Genomic DNA, 17,084 nt, shown 5'->3' with positions numbered 1-17,084 from the left:
GTTGTTTGTTGATATTCTGTTATCGTCCATCTTGTAGGATCCACTTCGATATTTGTTGTGGTTGAAGTTTCCAGTATTCTTGTTTAATACTTCCACAAATTTTGGTTTCCTATGAATCATTTACAGGTCCGTTTTAATGTCATTATCGGATGGTTAACAAGAGTGAATTTCATTGGGAGAATCCAAACTAGAGCCTGCACTTGTGTATATTTATATACCGTTCAAATAATAAACGCTTAGCGAAGGATGTGGGGTTATTCAGCTCCTGTGAACTTAATGCCAGTGTGTGTGTTCTAATGTTTGACTTTTGCAGACTGCCTCGGTGCTGGAGGAGGTCAGCAAACTGAAAGAGGAGAACTTTCTTATTCTTCACGGAACAGCAGATGGTACGCACACCCCTATATCCTTATCGAAATCTCAACCAGCTTTAAAAGTCCGTATGGTGCTATTTCAAAATGTTCTCGAACTTTCGGCATATATGCGATATTACCTTTGGCACAATGGCCATTTGATTCCTCAGAAAATATGAGTTATTTTGACAGCTGTACTTCTAATTGAGAAATGATACGGACATCGCCCCCGTACCATCCGTGCAAGAGTAAACACACGCCCACCTTATCCAGAGCACGTTAACATTTTTTACGTTGTGGAGGAGGGATAGAAAACTGCAATGTTTCACCTATTAGTTACAAAGATGTGCAGTAGAAAATGTTTAAGTGGCGAAAATGTGTGTTTTGGGGCACACGGCTAATCAATCGATGTTTGCAGCACATAGGTCACCCGCGGGCAGACCTCTTGTTAGAAGTACAGTAGTAGGTTCCCAATCCTTTTGATAGCTGGAAAGGGTGTTACTGTGCTTCGTTTGTCGTGGCGCCCAGCTTTAGAACAATGTCATGGAGCCACTCGGTGAGAGGCGGGGTTTCAGACCTTTCACTTCCTAGTTAAAAATCCAGCCACCAAAAAACTCGTACTTCATAAGAAATGTCATTTCCGATGCGCCAAATGTAAGATGCGGAAAGCTTCAAATGCGTTGATATGGGATCTTCAAGTGTTTCTCATCCGAGCTTAATCGCTAACGGCCGCTTGTGTTATGTGTTTGGCCACAGCGAGGGTCCACTTTCAGCACAGCGCCGAGCTCGTTAGCCGACTGGTGAGGGCGGAGGCCAACTACTCCCTGCAGCTGTATCCGGACGAGGGTCACACGTTGCGAGAAGCGCGCAGCGTCCAGCACTTCCAGCGCACGCTGCTCAACTACCTTCATAACTGCTTCAAGCGCGGCATCCTCTCGGATACGCTTGAAGATGAAGAGGAAGAGGATGACTGAGCCCGCAGTTCCCCGCCCCCGCTTCTGACGGGACTATCGTTTACGCCTTGGCGGTGAGTGTGATGCGGAGTGCGGACCGAGCCAAGGCCATCGGCTCCTACAACTTCTGCAAAAAGAAGCAACTCATCACCTGTCGCACACAATTGTTTCCGATGTTTACTCTCTGCTCCAGGCCCTGTCTGTTTACAAAAGGCAGTGGGTATAGAAAGTCAACACGCCCTTGTGTTGTTTTTGTGCCCTTTCTTAAAATGTCACCAAAACAAGCACAAGGTTTGTGAGAAAATGTTGTAGTTTAAAACAAGGGTCCCCAAAAGAAGATTTAAATATATATACACACAGTAAAGCTCCTCTACAACCCTCATGTGCAGAAAAATCCCCCCCGGTGTGAAAAAAAAATCCAGTGAAGCCCTTCCCTTTTTCTTACTTCCTCATAAACAACCCCCCGTTACATAATAATTACTCTAGGTGGCAGTAAATGGACTCTACAGCATATAAACAACACTATTCTATAACAGAATCCCAGTAGATTCAAATGATCAAAATTCTTAAACAGACTCCTCTCCCTAACGCGGTGCTCGCCAGGAGTTGTTTACAGTATTTAGATCGCAGTATTCCTTTTCATACGAAACATAAAGACGTTTGTGCCGGCGAACCTCCATAAGCAATCGTTTGTTCGCCATGTTGTCCGTTTGTAATTACACTTACAAATGCTATTGGTTTCAATACAAACATTAATTAGATTTAGAATGAGTTCTTATCAATGGAAAACCTTTGCATATGCTAACATTTACCAAAGGGAAATACCTGGCACAAACGATAAACCAGCTAAACACATACAAGGCAGCATGCTAATATTAGCTAGCATGTTATCCACAGTCACAAGTTATTGAATCATCACAAAGTAATTTGGGGCATATTTTCATAGCTGACAACATTCTTTCAAAGAAAGTACAACTTATGAGCCAGACTTCACAGAGACAGAACAACGTGTGTGTCACCGACGGTGACTGCTCTCAACTGATGCCGCACAGTCCTTCCTCACTACAAAATGTAATATCAACAGTGGCCAGAGGTGGCTCCAAAAAACAGAGATCTTCAAGCCAAACAAAGCACAAATCAATGAACTCTTAAAGGGTAAATGACTCCGTTCCAAACATCTTTATTTCGGGTGCTGCCTGGTACCAGTTGAGCCACGGACCGGTACCGGGCCACGGACCGGCGGCTGAGGACCTTTGGTTCAAACTATCTGACGCACATATTTGGCATAGAGGCAACACTGCGAATCATTGGACGAACGCCATTTCCAAGGTCGATCCTTCGATGTCTGCCGGAAAGCTGAAACAACCCATTCCAAATCTGCGGGCTGGCCTTGCCCTCGCCATCTGTCACACGTGGGATGCTTTTGCCTGAAAGAATGCGCAAATGTTGTCAAGACAAGTTGGGGGGGGGGGGGGGGGGGGGGGGGGGGGGGGGGGGTCTGGTGTACATTTCTGATCGGGACAAACAGTGCATCCGGAAAGTATTCACAGCGCTTCCAGTTTTTCCGCATTTTGTTTTCTTTTAGCCTCACTCCAAATTTTAAGGAATTGAATGAGATTTTACACCCAATTTTACACTGCCGTTCGATCGGTCCAGTGGTTGGGCCCCCCACGTGAAGAGACTTTCTATATCCACTGTAAACGTGAGGTGATGATTGTGCCAAATGTTTACAGGTTTTCAAGAATGCATGATGTGAAGTAGACTGCATTTTCTGTGTTTAGTCATCATGGTGCAAAGTATAATTTCACAATCTGAGACTTGTCAGGTTTCATGTTGGGAATGCTGCAGGGCGAAACTCCCAAATGAAGCTCACTCTTACTTTTGATGAGTCATTTTGCTTAAAGGCTGCTTGGAAAGGATCCACGTTCCTTTTTAAGGTTAGAGTTTTTGTGACCATTTTTTTTTTTTTACACCACTTACAGTAAATAGCGAAATGCATAGGATGTGTGCCAAGACATAGGCTAGATTGGATGGACTGCTTTGATAATGTGAATGAATGTATTCAGCGATGCAGTTGACCGCAGCGGAAGGTGTTCGACGTTTTGCTATTCAAAATATGAATGAATCTTTCTTCATGCATGAGATGTACTGAAATGGAATTTACCGGTCAAAGACAGCGGGACAGTCCAGCAAACTCAACCATTGCATGCCCACGATTCTCGACATCAAGCATTTGTTTTTTTCAGCACAACCTTGACAATTAAAATCTTCTTTTACAGCAAAATTCTTTGTCCTTGCAGTTGTTTATCTTGTTTCAATTGGGTCATTTTTGGCCACTGCTCTGAAATCGAGAAAGTAGAATACAAAAACTTTTGTCAAGTCAAGTGTGACCTCTGCTTTGCCTGAAATGCAGCATCAAATTACAGCGTCAAAGCACAGTGAGTCTAAAATTACAATGCCACAAAAAAGCAGTACAATTGGAACATGTGTCTCACATTTGTGTGGTTCTGAGTTTGAATTTAGACTCACAATCTGAATACTGGGTGGGGATGGACTAGAACTTCACCTGAAAAAATGTTTGTTAAATAAATCAAACTATTAACTGCAGGAACGGACGCATGGTGGAAGGCTCGCACATGTGCTCCAGATGTGATGTTCTTGGGTTTAATTCTGGCTTTGCCTTCCTGTGTGCAATTTGTATGTTCTCCTCATGCTGTGTGGGTTTTCTCCGGTTCCCTCCCACGTTCCCCAAAACGTGAAAGGTCGGTATATTGGACAAGTGTCTGTGATTGTGAATGGTTGTTCGTCTTTGTGTGATCGGCTGGCAAGCAGTTCAGGGCGTGTCCCGCTTACTGCCTGAAGGAAGTTGAGAAAGGCTCCAGGATAAACGGCTAAGAACAAGAATGGATGGATGGATGGATGGATGGATGGATGGATGGATGGATGGATGGATGGATGGATGGATGGATGGATGGATGGATGGATGGATGGATAACTGCAGGGATGTTGCTCAGTGTCATGGACAAAGAGGGCGTAGCCCCCAGGATTATAATGTACATGAAGTGAAACTGAGGACAACATTTTACAGGCATGTCTGAAACAATAATATTACTGTGTAAAAGGTTTCAAATCAGCAGATTCCAATTCTACAATTGTTTTACATTATCCACACATCCATTTTCGATAGCCGCTTACACTTTTAATACAGTACGCAGCCACAGAAAATACGTTTGTGGCATTCACTAAAAAAAAGCAAGAAACATATACACAATGTATGCAAACAAAGGGTTGATAAATTTCCACCAAGAGCGAGGCCCACCAATTTCAATTAAATGTCAAGTTTAGTGATTTTTGCATGGGCCGCTGAAATATGCACGGCGGGCTCTAAATGGCCCCCGGGTCGCAAGTTTTACACCACTGCCAATGTATGCGTTTGTTTTAAATGAGGTCATTCCTTTGTCATTTAAGAACCGAAGTGAGGGGGATATTCTACCTTAGTAACTGTAATGTTTTAAACTCACGCTTGACCATCCTATTGGTCCCGAACTAAGAAATGCTTCAAAGCGCTTTTTTTGTGACAATCCAGACTTCATAGTCAGATAAGCAAATTGTTAGGTAAACAACTTTTGACAGTCACGTCTTGATCATGCAATATGGTCCGAGAGCGTCACGGCGGCGTCAAATGAACATAGGCGCAGCGGTACTCTAGCCAATCACGGGCCTCTACGCACCTCGACTTTTCCGGTACGTCGCCCAATCAACGTGGAATCTACTTGCGGGCCCCAATCCCTCTTCAACCTTCCGTTCTTCCGAGGGGCACCTTCAAGCGGCTCCGCGGTGCACCGGTAGCGGCTTCCTCGTCTGCTGAGCGCACGCCAGAGTAACTCTCGAACACAGAAACAATGTCGTTCCTGACTGTCAGCAGGCTAGCGCCTAAACTCCTCAATTCAAAGGTAAGATGGCTGCGCGCGGCCTTTGCGTTACTTTGTCGCTCAAGCCCTCAAGTGGAAGTTAGCCGGCTAACGACGAGCTAAGCTAACGCTAGCTTCGGCGGCCACATTGTCGGCTCGTTAGCCGCCACTAGTAAAACACGCTCATATAAACACCGTGAGCGCTGAAATTCACGAATCGAGCCTACCTATTGGAAGTGTTTTCAATTCCCCTAACTCGCGTGTCCGTGCCGCCTTCTTTTAACGAGCTGTCGTTGGCGGGACACGTTGGTTCAAGTAAAGCTATGTAAAGAGCTCACTTTGTCAAACCGATAAATCATTTCACTTTAAGTCAACAGTGACGCTATCTGATTCGAAGCACTGATACGAATTCGATTTGAGCAGCTGTGAGAACCTTAACGATTCGCCGCCCTCATGTTGACCTTCACTTTCATATATTCTGTAACTTTACCTAATATCCCGTGACAAGATCGTCAAAAGGCACCTTTGTGGACTTTGAATTAGAAACTTCTTATTGTAGTGCTATTTTTTCCATGTAAAATCAACATTCGCTGCTTATCACATCAATGCACAAGAGTAGTGATTGGAAGGTAATTTGATCAGAACATAAAGAACGAATGTAACGGTACATGGCAGGGTATGTAATAATTTAATCGCAGCAGTGTATGTAATGGATTTACATGAGATTACTAGGCGCTGACTACAATCATACAACTTTTAACCTACTCCACTGACCTTAACATTGGCCAAATGACCTCATATCAGGTAAAAGTGCACTGTGTAATCTCTGTTTATAATGCTGTATAAAATGCAATGGTTTTCAGGCTTTGTAATAGAGACCATAACCAGATAAGATCCTTCACACTCTACCCTTTCACCTTCCTTGGGTCACCTTTTGCACCGGTTGGCTCATTATTGTTGTTCTTACATAACCGGGTCTTGTCTTCAAATCTCAAATGTGGTAGAACACCTGGCACCTTTAGACCAAGTGCCGTTGCAAGTGAAATCGCATTTCAAACTATGTGTTCACTTGATAGGTCTTGTCTCTGAAAATAACATGTTTAACTACGCGTAGTTCGCTTTGTACAATACATGGAGGTAAGTGATAACATTAACCAAGGTATAGCAATTTGAATGTTGCAAAGGTGAGATCCCCATTGTTTGAGGAAAGAAAAATAAATAAATAAAATGTTTAAAAGTTACTTTGGCACATGCCGTGTTATCTTCACTGTAAGGCACACAGAAAAGCCTTTTTTTTTCTCATAAAGATGATGGTTATAATCCGGTGCCCCTGACCATGAGATTTCATTTTTGGGGTACGTAAAATTGAATCAACTTAACCGCCTTGTATATTCTTTGATTTTTTTTTTTTTTTTTTTTTACCTCTGCAGTTTAGTCGTAAATCAATTTTTTACAATTAAATTTGTTCTAACATCGTGTGAAATTAATATGGTATTAATAATTAATAATAATAATAATCTTAGGATTCATCTGAGTCATCTGTGGGGTGTGGGTCATCTGACATATACTATGAAGAAGAGTTGTTTATTCTTACTGTTGGGAGTGAAAAAAAAACAAAACAAAACTGAGATGTTGAAAGAAATCTTTGAGTGAAATTGTATCCTTGGGGGTTAAACCCTAAACCAGCACTGCATTTGACAAGTTGCGTCAGATAAGTTCCAGGACAAGTTTCACAAAGGATTTCTTTTACGACGCATTTTATGAAGGTCACATGACAATACCCAGAAAACAGGAGAGCCGTGATTTGGTCGTTGCCAAGTGATGTCATTTGCATTTGACAGTAAATGGCAAAAATGTATTTGGAGTGTGTGTATGCAAAATACATTAGTTAATAGACAAAATACAAACTTTTCATTGCTCAAAATGGCCAAGTTAGTTTAGGATCCCTTTAATGGAGGGCTCCATCTGCCGCTTGCCCATCCTTCAAAAAAGAAGAGCCAGAGAAGGTCTTCAACAATAATACTTGTGGTTCCGCGGAGCAGAGCGACTATGCCTCTGAGCATTGTGTGCTTTTTGTTTTCTTCTGCTTCACGTGTGTCATAATGCAATAAAACTAGCCAAATATTTATTTATTCTATTTACTATTCATATTTACTTACTATGCGCCATTGGAGCAGCGCCCCCAATTTTGTTGTATACCAGCGACACGATGACAATACAGGCATTCTATTCCATTCTTATATCCATTATTCCATCGATGTACATTTGCATAATGTTAGGACGAAGCTCGTGGACTTTCTTAAAACCAAAACGTATTGTTTGAACATTTTGCTATCTAAGTACACAATGGTGAACTCTCTTGTGTCATCTGACAAGTGACGATACTGTAATGGCTTAAAGCGAGTGCACTTTGTTTGTTATTGGAGAAATGTTATGTGATCACGGTTTCCCATTTTGTTTACTGTTGGAGAAATGTTATGCGATCACGGTTTCCCATTTTGTTACAGGGATAGAGCGAGATCTGGGGCTAAATAATACTTCGACAAATGTGTTTGGATTAAGTGTGCTTAAAGTGTGTGAGAAGGATAAAACTATGTTAAAGTATTAGTCTCCCAGATTAGAAAGTCTGTCTTCGAAAAAAAGTCAAATGTAGGTTGTGGTACTCTTTCTATTTTATGAAACAAATGTCCTTGTCAGAAAAGGCTGGTTGAGAACTTCCAACAGTTGACTCCTAAGTTGTCCATGTCTTTTGTGAAGCGCTCCTCCCAGGAAGTGAGCTCTGCCTAATGCTCCATATATAAGCTCCTCCTGGCATGTTACATAATCGCCACTCTGCTATGTGCGGTGACATAAGATCCTACCTTTATGTTTTAAATGACCCCCGTGAGCCGTTCCCTCTGAACTAGTTTGTGCTGCTTACTCATCATGCCAGTGGGACTGGAGCCAATCCACCCAAGCTGCCACTTCTCTTTCAGTTGTTGAGTCTGTCATGAACTTGGCCTGACAACTTGTTTTCTGCTACTAATCTTCAACTTTCCTGCTTAGTTCCTTGGATTTTTACAATGCCCCCCCCCCCCCCCCTCCCCTGAAGCTGTTTGTGCGTTATACTGTATTTTCCGCACAGTAAGGCGCACCTAAAAGCCTTCTTTTTTTCTCTCTCTCAAAAACTGCCTTATAATCCAGTGCACCTTATACAGTGCATATATGTGCTAGCCGATTGTTTTGCTGGAATTGCTTTTACCGCAGCTCGATCTAGTGGATGCATAACACAACACCAGCCACTACTGTAACTTCTATTCTATGCGTCTTATAATGCGGCGCATCCTATATAGATGATAGCAGTTTTAAAGTAGGCCATTCATTGAAGTTGTGCCACATAGTGCGGAAAATACGGTACTTTTAACTCAGTTGAAAATTTCAGATAATTTCACCCCAGAAAAATAATTGTTCAAATGAAATAGCTAAAGCTCCAATAATGCAATGCATACCTTCTGTATTAAGAGTGTAGCTAAACATTTGACCACAACTCTTAACTCGCAATAAGTAAATAAAATCCCACTGGGCTATTTTGTCTGTGTGTGTGTATGAACAGCTGGCTTGGTGGAATAAAGATGATTTATTCATGAGGATTGGGTATAGAAGTGTTACTAATTGAGGTGCTCTATTGATTATATATTGCCCGTGGACGTGCTTTGTTGTACCACATGATGAGCACTTTAAACTAATGTATCTGCATCTTTTATTACATTTTATAATTTACATTTCATTTATTGATCTAAACCACTTTGTTTCAGCTGCCACTTGTTTTTAAAACCTTTGTAAATAGAGGTGTGTTTTTGTCACTACAAAAAAATCAGCTTTTAAAATCAACCTAGCTTGATTTACTTTGTTTTTTGTCCTAATTTGAGAAAGTGTCACAATAGTAATATTTGTCATTTCTTGTGTCACAGAATGCTACATACTTGATTACAACTGCTAGAAACGCCAGCGCCTCTGCAACAGTAAGTGACCACGACCCCGCCAAGCCCTCTGTAATGCAAGATGCCATTTTGTCGCTGGTACCCTCGTTGCCCCATTAAAATGTGGTTGTAGTACGACCAGTGCCTGTCTGCCATTTGACAGCTTGTTTTGAACTTCACGTAACTTGTTATAATCAAGCTGTTTAAGTAAAAGTCTTTCTTTTTTGGATCAATATTTATATGTCTATAAAACAGTCTTTCCAAATTCACGTAGTGGCATTTGCATCCATCTGATCAGAACTGATCACTAATCACATGGTGGATGATCTTTTGACCAGAACTCTTCAAGGAACAAAAATTTTGCATGTAGCGTATTTCTCAGAGTACAAGTCGCCCACGCGTAAAAGTTGATGGCCCTCCCCCGCCCGCCCGGTCCGCAGAGAAATATGGTAAACTCGGCTACAGGCAGCTGGCTGCATATTACTAAGTTCATTGTGAAAAGACCTTAAGTCTACTCTTGTTTGCGATCGTAAGACAACGTGTCACATCAGCTATGACAGGCTCAGGTCTGTCTGTGCAGACTCTTCCGGGCACTATAATTCCGCACAGAAAAAAAAAAACGTTTTTGCGCTGACCTTTGTCGAGCAATTGAGCAATTCTTTGTTCAAATGTTTGCAATTAGTTAGTTGACTGAACTTCGGATCGTATTTTACTCGTGTACTATTTTTGGACCAGATGTTTATTTGTGTCCCTTAATGTGCGTGTGGTTTCTTTTCAAATCCAGAATTTGAAGGATGTTCTGTCAGACCTTATCCCTAAAGAACAGAGCAGGATCAAGAACTTTAAGCAGCAGTATGGCAAAACCAACATCGGGCAGATTAACGTGGACATGGTGAGCGGATCTCAAACTCTTCATCGCATTCAGTTCTGGTACAACTATCGATCAAATCCATTGTAAAACATAGCTGTTTTCACTAGCTTATAATTAGCTTTGCTGTTTGTTTTGTTTTGAATATGCATTTGTCATGAATCGCCATCTTTGTGTTTTATTTTGACGCACGTTGAATTTATGCTTGCTATATGAAATATGCTTTACAAATAAAATTCACTGACTGATTTTGAGAGGTTTTGAAAGGGCTCGGGCTTTCTGATTGAAAACAGCTTTAAACACCGGTGGTTTGTGTGACTCGTCAATGTGTGTTTGTCATGAAAACTTTGGAATTCCAAATTGCACTGCCCCACAAGCGATTAGTGATAATACGGCAAATTACTCTGTATTAAAAGTAAACAGTTGCACCCTAGCGCCATTGGGTGGACGTGACGCGAAATGGCCAGTAAGCAAAGTTATCTGTTGTGTTAAATTTGGCAACACCCAGGTAAGCCATGAAGCGGAACACAGATTAGTTAGCCCACTTAATCTGTTTGGCCTGTACGTGTCAGCTATCGATCGGGTCACCAACAACTGCAACGCGACAGGTGCACAATGGCACACTGACCTTTATTGGATCTTTTAAAACGCCAGTGAATTGGACAGCTGGGCGCAACGCACACCAAAACCAAAGAATGGACTTTACCATTGGAAAAGTACTTGCCCTGCGCATCCTGAGTCACGTGTCTGTACGGCTACTGGCAAGCAGTAATGAGAAAATGTCTTTTGTTGCTATGACCGGAAGTTGTTTCATGTGCTGCGCAAGTATAGCGCAATAACAGATTGGTCTGCTTTTGGTCTGCTCTCACCTGCAAAGCGTAACATTTGTGCACTTTTCTCACTTAGGTATATGGAGGGATGAGGGGGATGAAAGGTCTGGTTTATGAGACCTCTGTGCTGGATCCTGATGAGGTCAGTACAAAATTCTACTGTTTTCGCATACTTGCCTCAATACATCAACTCACACCTGTGCTTGAAGAAACATGTCATACAGTATATTCCCCTGTAATTGATTTGTTGCAAGATTTTTTTTTTTTTTGCAACCTTGGCTTCCTTTGTAGAAGCTTGTAACAATGCAATAACTCCTTCTCAACATTGCCAATAAATTATTGTCATCTATGACTGCACATCTATTATGGTTCTTCCTGCTTTAAAAGAAAAAAAAGGGAGATGGACCCCCCCCCCCCCCCCCCACCCTTTTTTTATTATTTTTTTTATTTTAAGGGCATCCGCTTCCGAGGCTATAGCATCCCAGAGTGTCAGAAGTTATTGCCAAAAGCTGAAGGAGGTGAGGAGCCGCTGCCTGAGGGCCTCTTCTGGCTGCTGGTCACAGGACAGGTTCCCACTGAGGAACAGGTGAGAGTTGGGGAGCCACAGAAGAAAAAAAAAGCAAACTCTTCCATGTTCGATGGGAATCATTTCATCAAGTCAGAATCTAAGCATCCATTTGAAAGCTGTGGAAATCCTTGTTTTTCATGTAGCCGTACTAGGCAGTAGGCAAATGGACTCGGCCGGCACTAAAAGGCAACTTCCAGTGGACATTAGGAACACGGTGTACAGTATACAAACCGCAACCGCTTGTAAAACAACATCACGGTGTAGTTCTGAACATCAAGTCGCTATGAAATATCTGGTGATCATTTATGAACGATTCAGTCTGACAAGTTTATTGCTGAGGAAAAAGTTCATTTCATTGCCGTTATCGCCGAAGATAGAGACGGAGCAAACTGATAAGCGCTCGGCCTTTTAGCTGACCCCGAGTGATAAAAACCTTATTGTCGGTCCACGTCAGTAGAGTTCTGCGTAAGACGGGATGCGTACGTGATCCTGCGCTCTCCGGTTTGCCAGGTGAACTGGGTATCCAAAGAGTGGGCAAAGAGAGCGGCGCTGCCGTCGCACGTGGTCACCATGTTGGACAACTTCCCCACCAATCTTCACCCCATGTCTCAGTTCAGCGCCGCCATCACGGCTCTTAACAGTGAGAGCAGCTTCGCACGCGCATACTCTGAGGGCGTGCACAAGTCCAAGTACTGGGAGGTGGGTTGTCACACTTGCACTAACCTTTCGTATGTTCACGTATATTCTCTTTAAAATAACAGACTCTGTCACAGTAAACGCCCATTGGCATTAGTGGTGCGCGGTTTACTCGGAACATGGTATAGATTTGGAGCACTGGCGCATTGATGGTTACCGCAGTTTGGAAAAAGTCAGCGTTTCAATAACAGCTAAAAATGCTCAGGTTTGTTACCAGGCTTCTCCTTATTGAGCAAGTACACTGTCAACCGTTTCGACCGTGTTCCATAAACCACTATGTCCAATACAGGATCTGTATCATGGTTTTGTAAAGGATCCGCAGTTAACCGAATGCATAAAAATGATGAAATCTTACCTTCAGCACATTACCTGTTTAATTTCTTAGGAGCTATGAGGTTTTTTTGGGTCTCAACATTTCTAACCAGGAAGTAGAACATCTCGTTGACTAAAAGTGCACTTGTCGGCGCGTGGCCTCTTTCATGATGTTTGTCAAAAGCTAACAAATTAAAACCTAATGTGCGCAACTGATTTTACAACCTTAAAAACTCATAAGTTGAGGTAAACAGTACTTGACACTGCGTAAGATGTTAGTAGCTGAAGAAAAATACCCCATCAGGGCGCTTTTATACAGCATCAATGTGCTTTATGAATACGTTCAGTGCACATGCGTCATCTCTATACAACTAAAGCTTGTTTACTTCCAGCTACGGCCTCTCCATTGGGTGCAATTGTGCAAAATGTGCCACACGAGGCTCATCAACAGTATGAGTTAGCGTACTAGCCTAAGTAACAAGCTAGCACTAAGTGATATTCCGACACGGCGTGACTCTTTGAAAGCCCCCACCTCTCATCGGCTTTTTTAGTACGTCTACGAAGACTCCATGGACCTGATCGCCAAGCTGCCCTGCATCGCCGCCAAGATCTACCGCAACCTGTACCGCGAAGGCAGCAGTATCGGCGCCATCGACTCCAACTTGGACTGGTCTCACAATTTTACCAACATGCTGGGCTACAGCGACGCCCAGTTCACGGAGCTCATGAGACTCTACCTCACCATCCACAGGTAACGCGCACGTACTGCCCTCGGGAAAAACATGTCTTGCATTTGAATCAACAAAATGGCTAAGGCAAGCAAAACATTCAGATGCAGTCACATCTGTGATAGAGGGACTCTCTTCATTTACTCAAGAACCAAAATATAGACCTAACTTTACCCCATGTCTCATTTCTCCTTTCAAATGGTCAAACACTTGATTGCTGTTACAGCTGCTGGTGCAGTTCAATTCACAGTTTTGCACTCTATTGGATTCTGAACAAATTAATCATAAGACAATTTTGCATGAGCGATTTTTGAGCCAAGCGGCGTCATTTTGTTCAATTGATTGCACTATTGATTTTGGGGGGGGGACATAATGATAATGAACACGACGTGTTATTTCTGAGGAAAATAAACTTGCTCGAATAAAAGATATCTTTCCTCCATGCTCGGATAAAAATACTGTATATCAAATCCCAGGCGGGTTCAGGGATTAAGGTGAAAATTGGCTTTGAATAATGCTTTTTCTATAAGCCGCAAGGGGGAAAATGGTAGATTTGTTTTTTGTTGAAGAAATAAACGAGTTGAGTCAGACACGGGCTAAGAATTTTGTGCGGCGTTACAGCGACCACGAAGGAGGCAATGTGAGCGCCCACACCAGCCACTTGGTGGGCAGCGCCCTGTCAGACCCCTACTTGTCCTTCAGCGCCGCCATGAACGGTCTGGCCGGTCCTCTTCACGGCCTGGCCAACCAGGTCGGTCGTCGGCCGCCGCATACGCGACCCGGGCCCGCTTCGTCCTGACGGCCGCCGTCCTGCGCCTCTTTTTGTCCCCCAGGAGGTGCTGGTGTGGCTCACCGCCTTGCAAAAGGAACTGGGCGGGGAGGTGTCGGATGAGAGGATGAGGGATTACATTTGGAACACGCTCAAGTCGGGAAGGGTAAGTACCACCATGGAATAGAAGGTTTCAAGGATAATAAAATGCACGGAAGCCAATTGATAATAGCTGCCGCTGAACTCTGATAAACCTTTGTCCGCGAATCCCCCAACACCAAAGTTGAGTTTTGTTTTTTAGTGGGTGCGGCTTATCAGTAGAACAAATTTAAGCGTCCACGTCTGATGCTGATGAGGACGCTTCAGTTGTATGTTTTGGATACGCCACCGTGCAGTCAAAAACGAGCTAGCGTGCCAGCCTTTGCTGTCTTTAAGCAAAATTAGGGTAAAAATGCAACGTGTACAGTTTGCAAAGTGTGTGCACAGGGGTTAAGATAAATGTCGCAGATGTGTCATGGCGCTGAAATTGGATGCTGAAATTGGATGCGTTGTGACGCCAGGTGGTGCCGGGCTACGGTCACGCCGTCCTGAGGAAGACGGACCCGCGTTACACCTGCCAGCGCGAGTTTGCCCTCAAGCACTTGCCCAACGACCCCATGTTCAAGATGGTGGCTCAGCTCTACAAGATTGTCCCCAACGTGCTGCTGGAGCAGGGGAAGGCCAAGAACCCTTGGCCCAACGTGGACGCCCACAGCGGGGTTCTCCTGCAGGTGAGTTGCCCGCTAAAGCCGCCGCGCGCTCATCACTTGTGGCAACCGACTGCTTCCTTTCATCAGGCTCTTGTCAAATAGAGGGCGGATTTTCATTCTTCGAATGATGCGGCAAAATGTGTTCTTATGTGCTACCGCGGGTTAATGCAGTCCGGCTCAAATAGTGGCCTGGGCCCCCCCGGGAAGGCCGCAATGTGATGACGGGGGTGCACGTATGGCCTGGGGGAACAGACTTTGCTCTTCCGGTGCGAGGTGTAATTGCACATCCACGGCACCGGGTGGTACTGTGGGGTTTTCGTCAGGGAATTAGAAACTTTAAATTGATTTTGAAAACAATTGATAGCGTTTTCCTCAAGTTAGATATCGGGGCTCCTGTATGAATATTCCAGAACAATTTATTTATTGTTTTCCCCTGTTTTCCCCTTGGAGTTTAATTGGCTACATGCAACCGTTTTTTTCTTGGCTTTATGAAGATAAACTCTTTCTGACAACACAACAGGACATCAAAATTGTAGACAAAAACGCTAGCATTGAATGGCATTTAACAACACTGCTGCAGTTCCACCAGATGGCGCCAAAGTAACTTCAGCCTGAGCACAAAAAGAGAACTTGCTAACAACAAATGTTGAATACATAGAGGTTCGCTGTACTGTTTTTTTTTTTTTTTTTTTTCTAAACCAAGCGTAATTGGATGACGGCCCTCCTGACTTCTCCACAATTGGAAAAAATGCATATCAATGTTGAAACGCACCTCGCACCCGCTCTCGTTCGCAGTACTACGGAATGACCGAGATGAACTACTACACGGTGCTGTTCGGTGTTTCGCGGGCACTGGGCGTGCTGGCCCAGCTGGTGTGGAGTCGAGCCCTGGGCTTCCCTCTGGAGCGACCCAAGTCCATGAGCACGGATGGACTCATGTCCCTGGTGGGCGCCAAGTCGGGTTGATTCGGGAGCGTCCGTGGCGGGAGGAAAAATTTAAGATGAGTTGTCAGCCCCCGACACCCGCCCCACCCACCCCCCACTCCACCCTACCTAGCCCGCCCCCGCGATCCCCCTGGATTTCAAGAGCCCGCATACTTTTAATGTCAGTACACACAAAACGACTGCCCTCCATCGTCCAGCGAAACTTCCCCGCAGACGTGCTATTTGTTTTTTAAGCTAGCCTCGCTCGCAAGTCGGCGCTGTCGATTTAAGCGTGACGCTCAAAGGGAATTATTGGAGTCAAATGCACTTCCTTTGTATTTTCTTTCGACGGCTAAGGCCGCGCCCCCCCCAGCAATCAATTGACAAGCCGCTTTGGTTTCTTCCGTAGCCCCGCCCTCGTCCTGCCGTTGGCAACGTTTCACTCCCTTTATTGAGCACTCCAGTTTTCACCGCTATCAGTGTCATCAAGCTATACATTAAAAAAAAAAAAGAAAAAAGATAAAGCCACTTTGAATGTGACGCTTTTTTTTTTTTTTTTTTTTTTCTTGGGCGCTGGCCCGTCTTGCCTCTATGATCAAAATAAGCCCGGCGCTACTTGAACCCGCCGACCGACACGGCAGTCTGGCGGGCGTCCCGTCGTCATGCCTAAGAGCAAGCTTGAATCCCAAGTTCAAAGCTCGTTTTTGTTTGTTGCTTTTTGTCCTCGCCGGCGCTTTTTCGCCATCGTCTCAGCTTTCTTTGGATGTGGTCATTGCAAGCCGGAGAGCCCGGCGAGACCCGACCCCACCCACCGTCCCTTCCCTTGCTCCGTCTTCCTAGCTCAAATATGTATTCAACTATTATGGTTGAGTCATTTTGTGGTTTTATTTATACTTTTTTGTACATAGGTTATATATATATATGTCATATGTCACACTGAGTAGCAACTGTCCTAGTTTAGTCTCCCGCAGCTATCTTGTACATACGTGTTTTTTGCTTTGATTTGTCCCGGGTGTTTTTTTTCAAGCTTGCTCTTGAGCTTTGCTGCCAAGATGGCCGACCCGCCTGCGACTTGGTGTCAACACTCCGTTTTTGCCTCCTTTTTTTTTTTTCCTCCCTCTTACTCTCGTCTGTCTTACTGCATTCGTTATTTTGATCGTAGAGGAAGCTCGTAAATGATAAATGAAGACTGAAATGTATGGTGGGTTCATCAGATGCTCTTCAGGGGGGCTGGATGGGTTTGGACAGGGCAAGAAATACTGCAAAACCTGACTCGGGGAAGGAAAAAAGGAAAAATAAAGGTTTTTATTAACACTGCCTTGTCTTTTTTTCTTTCTTTCTTTCAAATCCAGTAAATTTAAGCGTGACACCATATGGGCCCTATGAAGACTTGATACCAGTATTTTACAACTACATACTATTATCTGGTCATGCTAAAATGTTAATCTAGTGTTTGCAGATTCTTTT

The 17,084-nt window shown here is 43.8% G+C and overlaps 2 protein-coding genes and 1 long non-coding RNA gene across 4 annotated transcripts in view; 2 read left to right on the top strand and 1 right to left on the bottom strand.

The window, feature by feature from the left end:
• Positions 1-2,761, top strand: part of LOC148428401 (inactive dipeptidyl peptidase 10) — a 28,473-nt gene extending 25,712 nt beyond the window's left edge. For both annotated transcript variants that reach the window (XM_088438967.1, XM_088438957.1), the window contains exons 24-25: positions 314-386; positions 1,107-2,761. In XM_088438967.1, the coding sequence (XP_088295093.1) occupies positions 314-386; positions 1,107-1,324 (291 nt within the window). In that variant the 3' untranslated portion in view covers positions 1,325-2,761. The remainder of the gene's footprint in view (positions 1-313; positions 387-1,106) is intronic.
• LOC148428400 (uncharacterized) lies at positions 2,468-5,556 on the bottom strand. The gene is made up of 3 exons (XR_015868387.1): positions 5,035-5,556; positions 3,468-3,644; positions 2,468-2,730 (listed from the first exon to the last, which is right to left on the bottom strand). It is a non-coding gene; the product is annotated as an uncharacterized LOC148428400 (long non-coding RNA).
• cs (citrate synthase) lies at positions 5,079-16,934 on the top strand. Its single transcript, XM_088438981.1, has 11 exons — positions 5,079-5,256; positions 9,165-9,215; positions 9,958-10,065; positions 10,948-11,013; positions 11,326-11,457; positions 11,950-12,138; positions 12,999-13,198; positions 13,797-13,926; positions 14,009-14,110; positions 14,505-14,714; positions 15,489-16,934. Exons 1-11 carry the CDS (start codon positions 5,206-5,208, stop codon positions 15,657-15,659), a joined length of 1,410 nt encoding a protein of 469 aa, XP_088295107.1. The 5' UTR covers positions 5,079-5,205; the 3' UTR covers positions 15,660-16,934.
• The last annotated feature ends 150 nt before the right edge of the window (positions 16,935-17,084 follow it).

This window comes from Hippichthys cyanospilos, chromosome 2 (genome assembly GCF_059441005.1).
Source record: "Hippichthys cyanospilos isolate Australia breed blue-spotted pipefish chromosome 2, RoL_Hcya_1.0, whole genome shotgun sequence".
Classification (NCBI taxonomy): Eukaryota; Metazoa; Chordata; class Actinopteri; order Syngnathiformes; family Syngnathidae; genus Hippichthys; species Hippichthys cyanospilos.
Note: the sequence above shows the minus strand (reverse complement) of the source record. Positions and strands in the feature narration are given on the sequence as shown.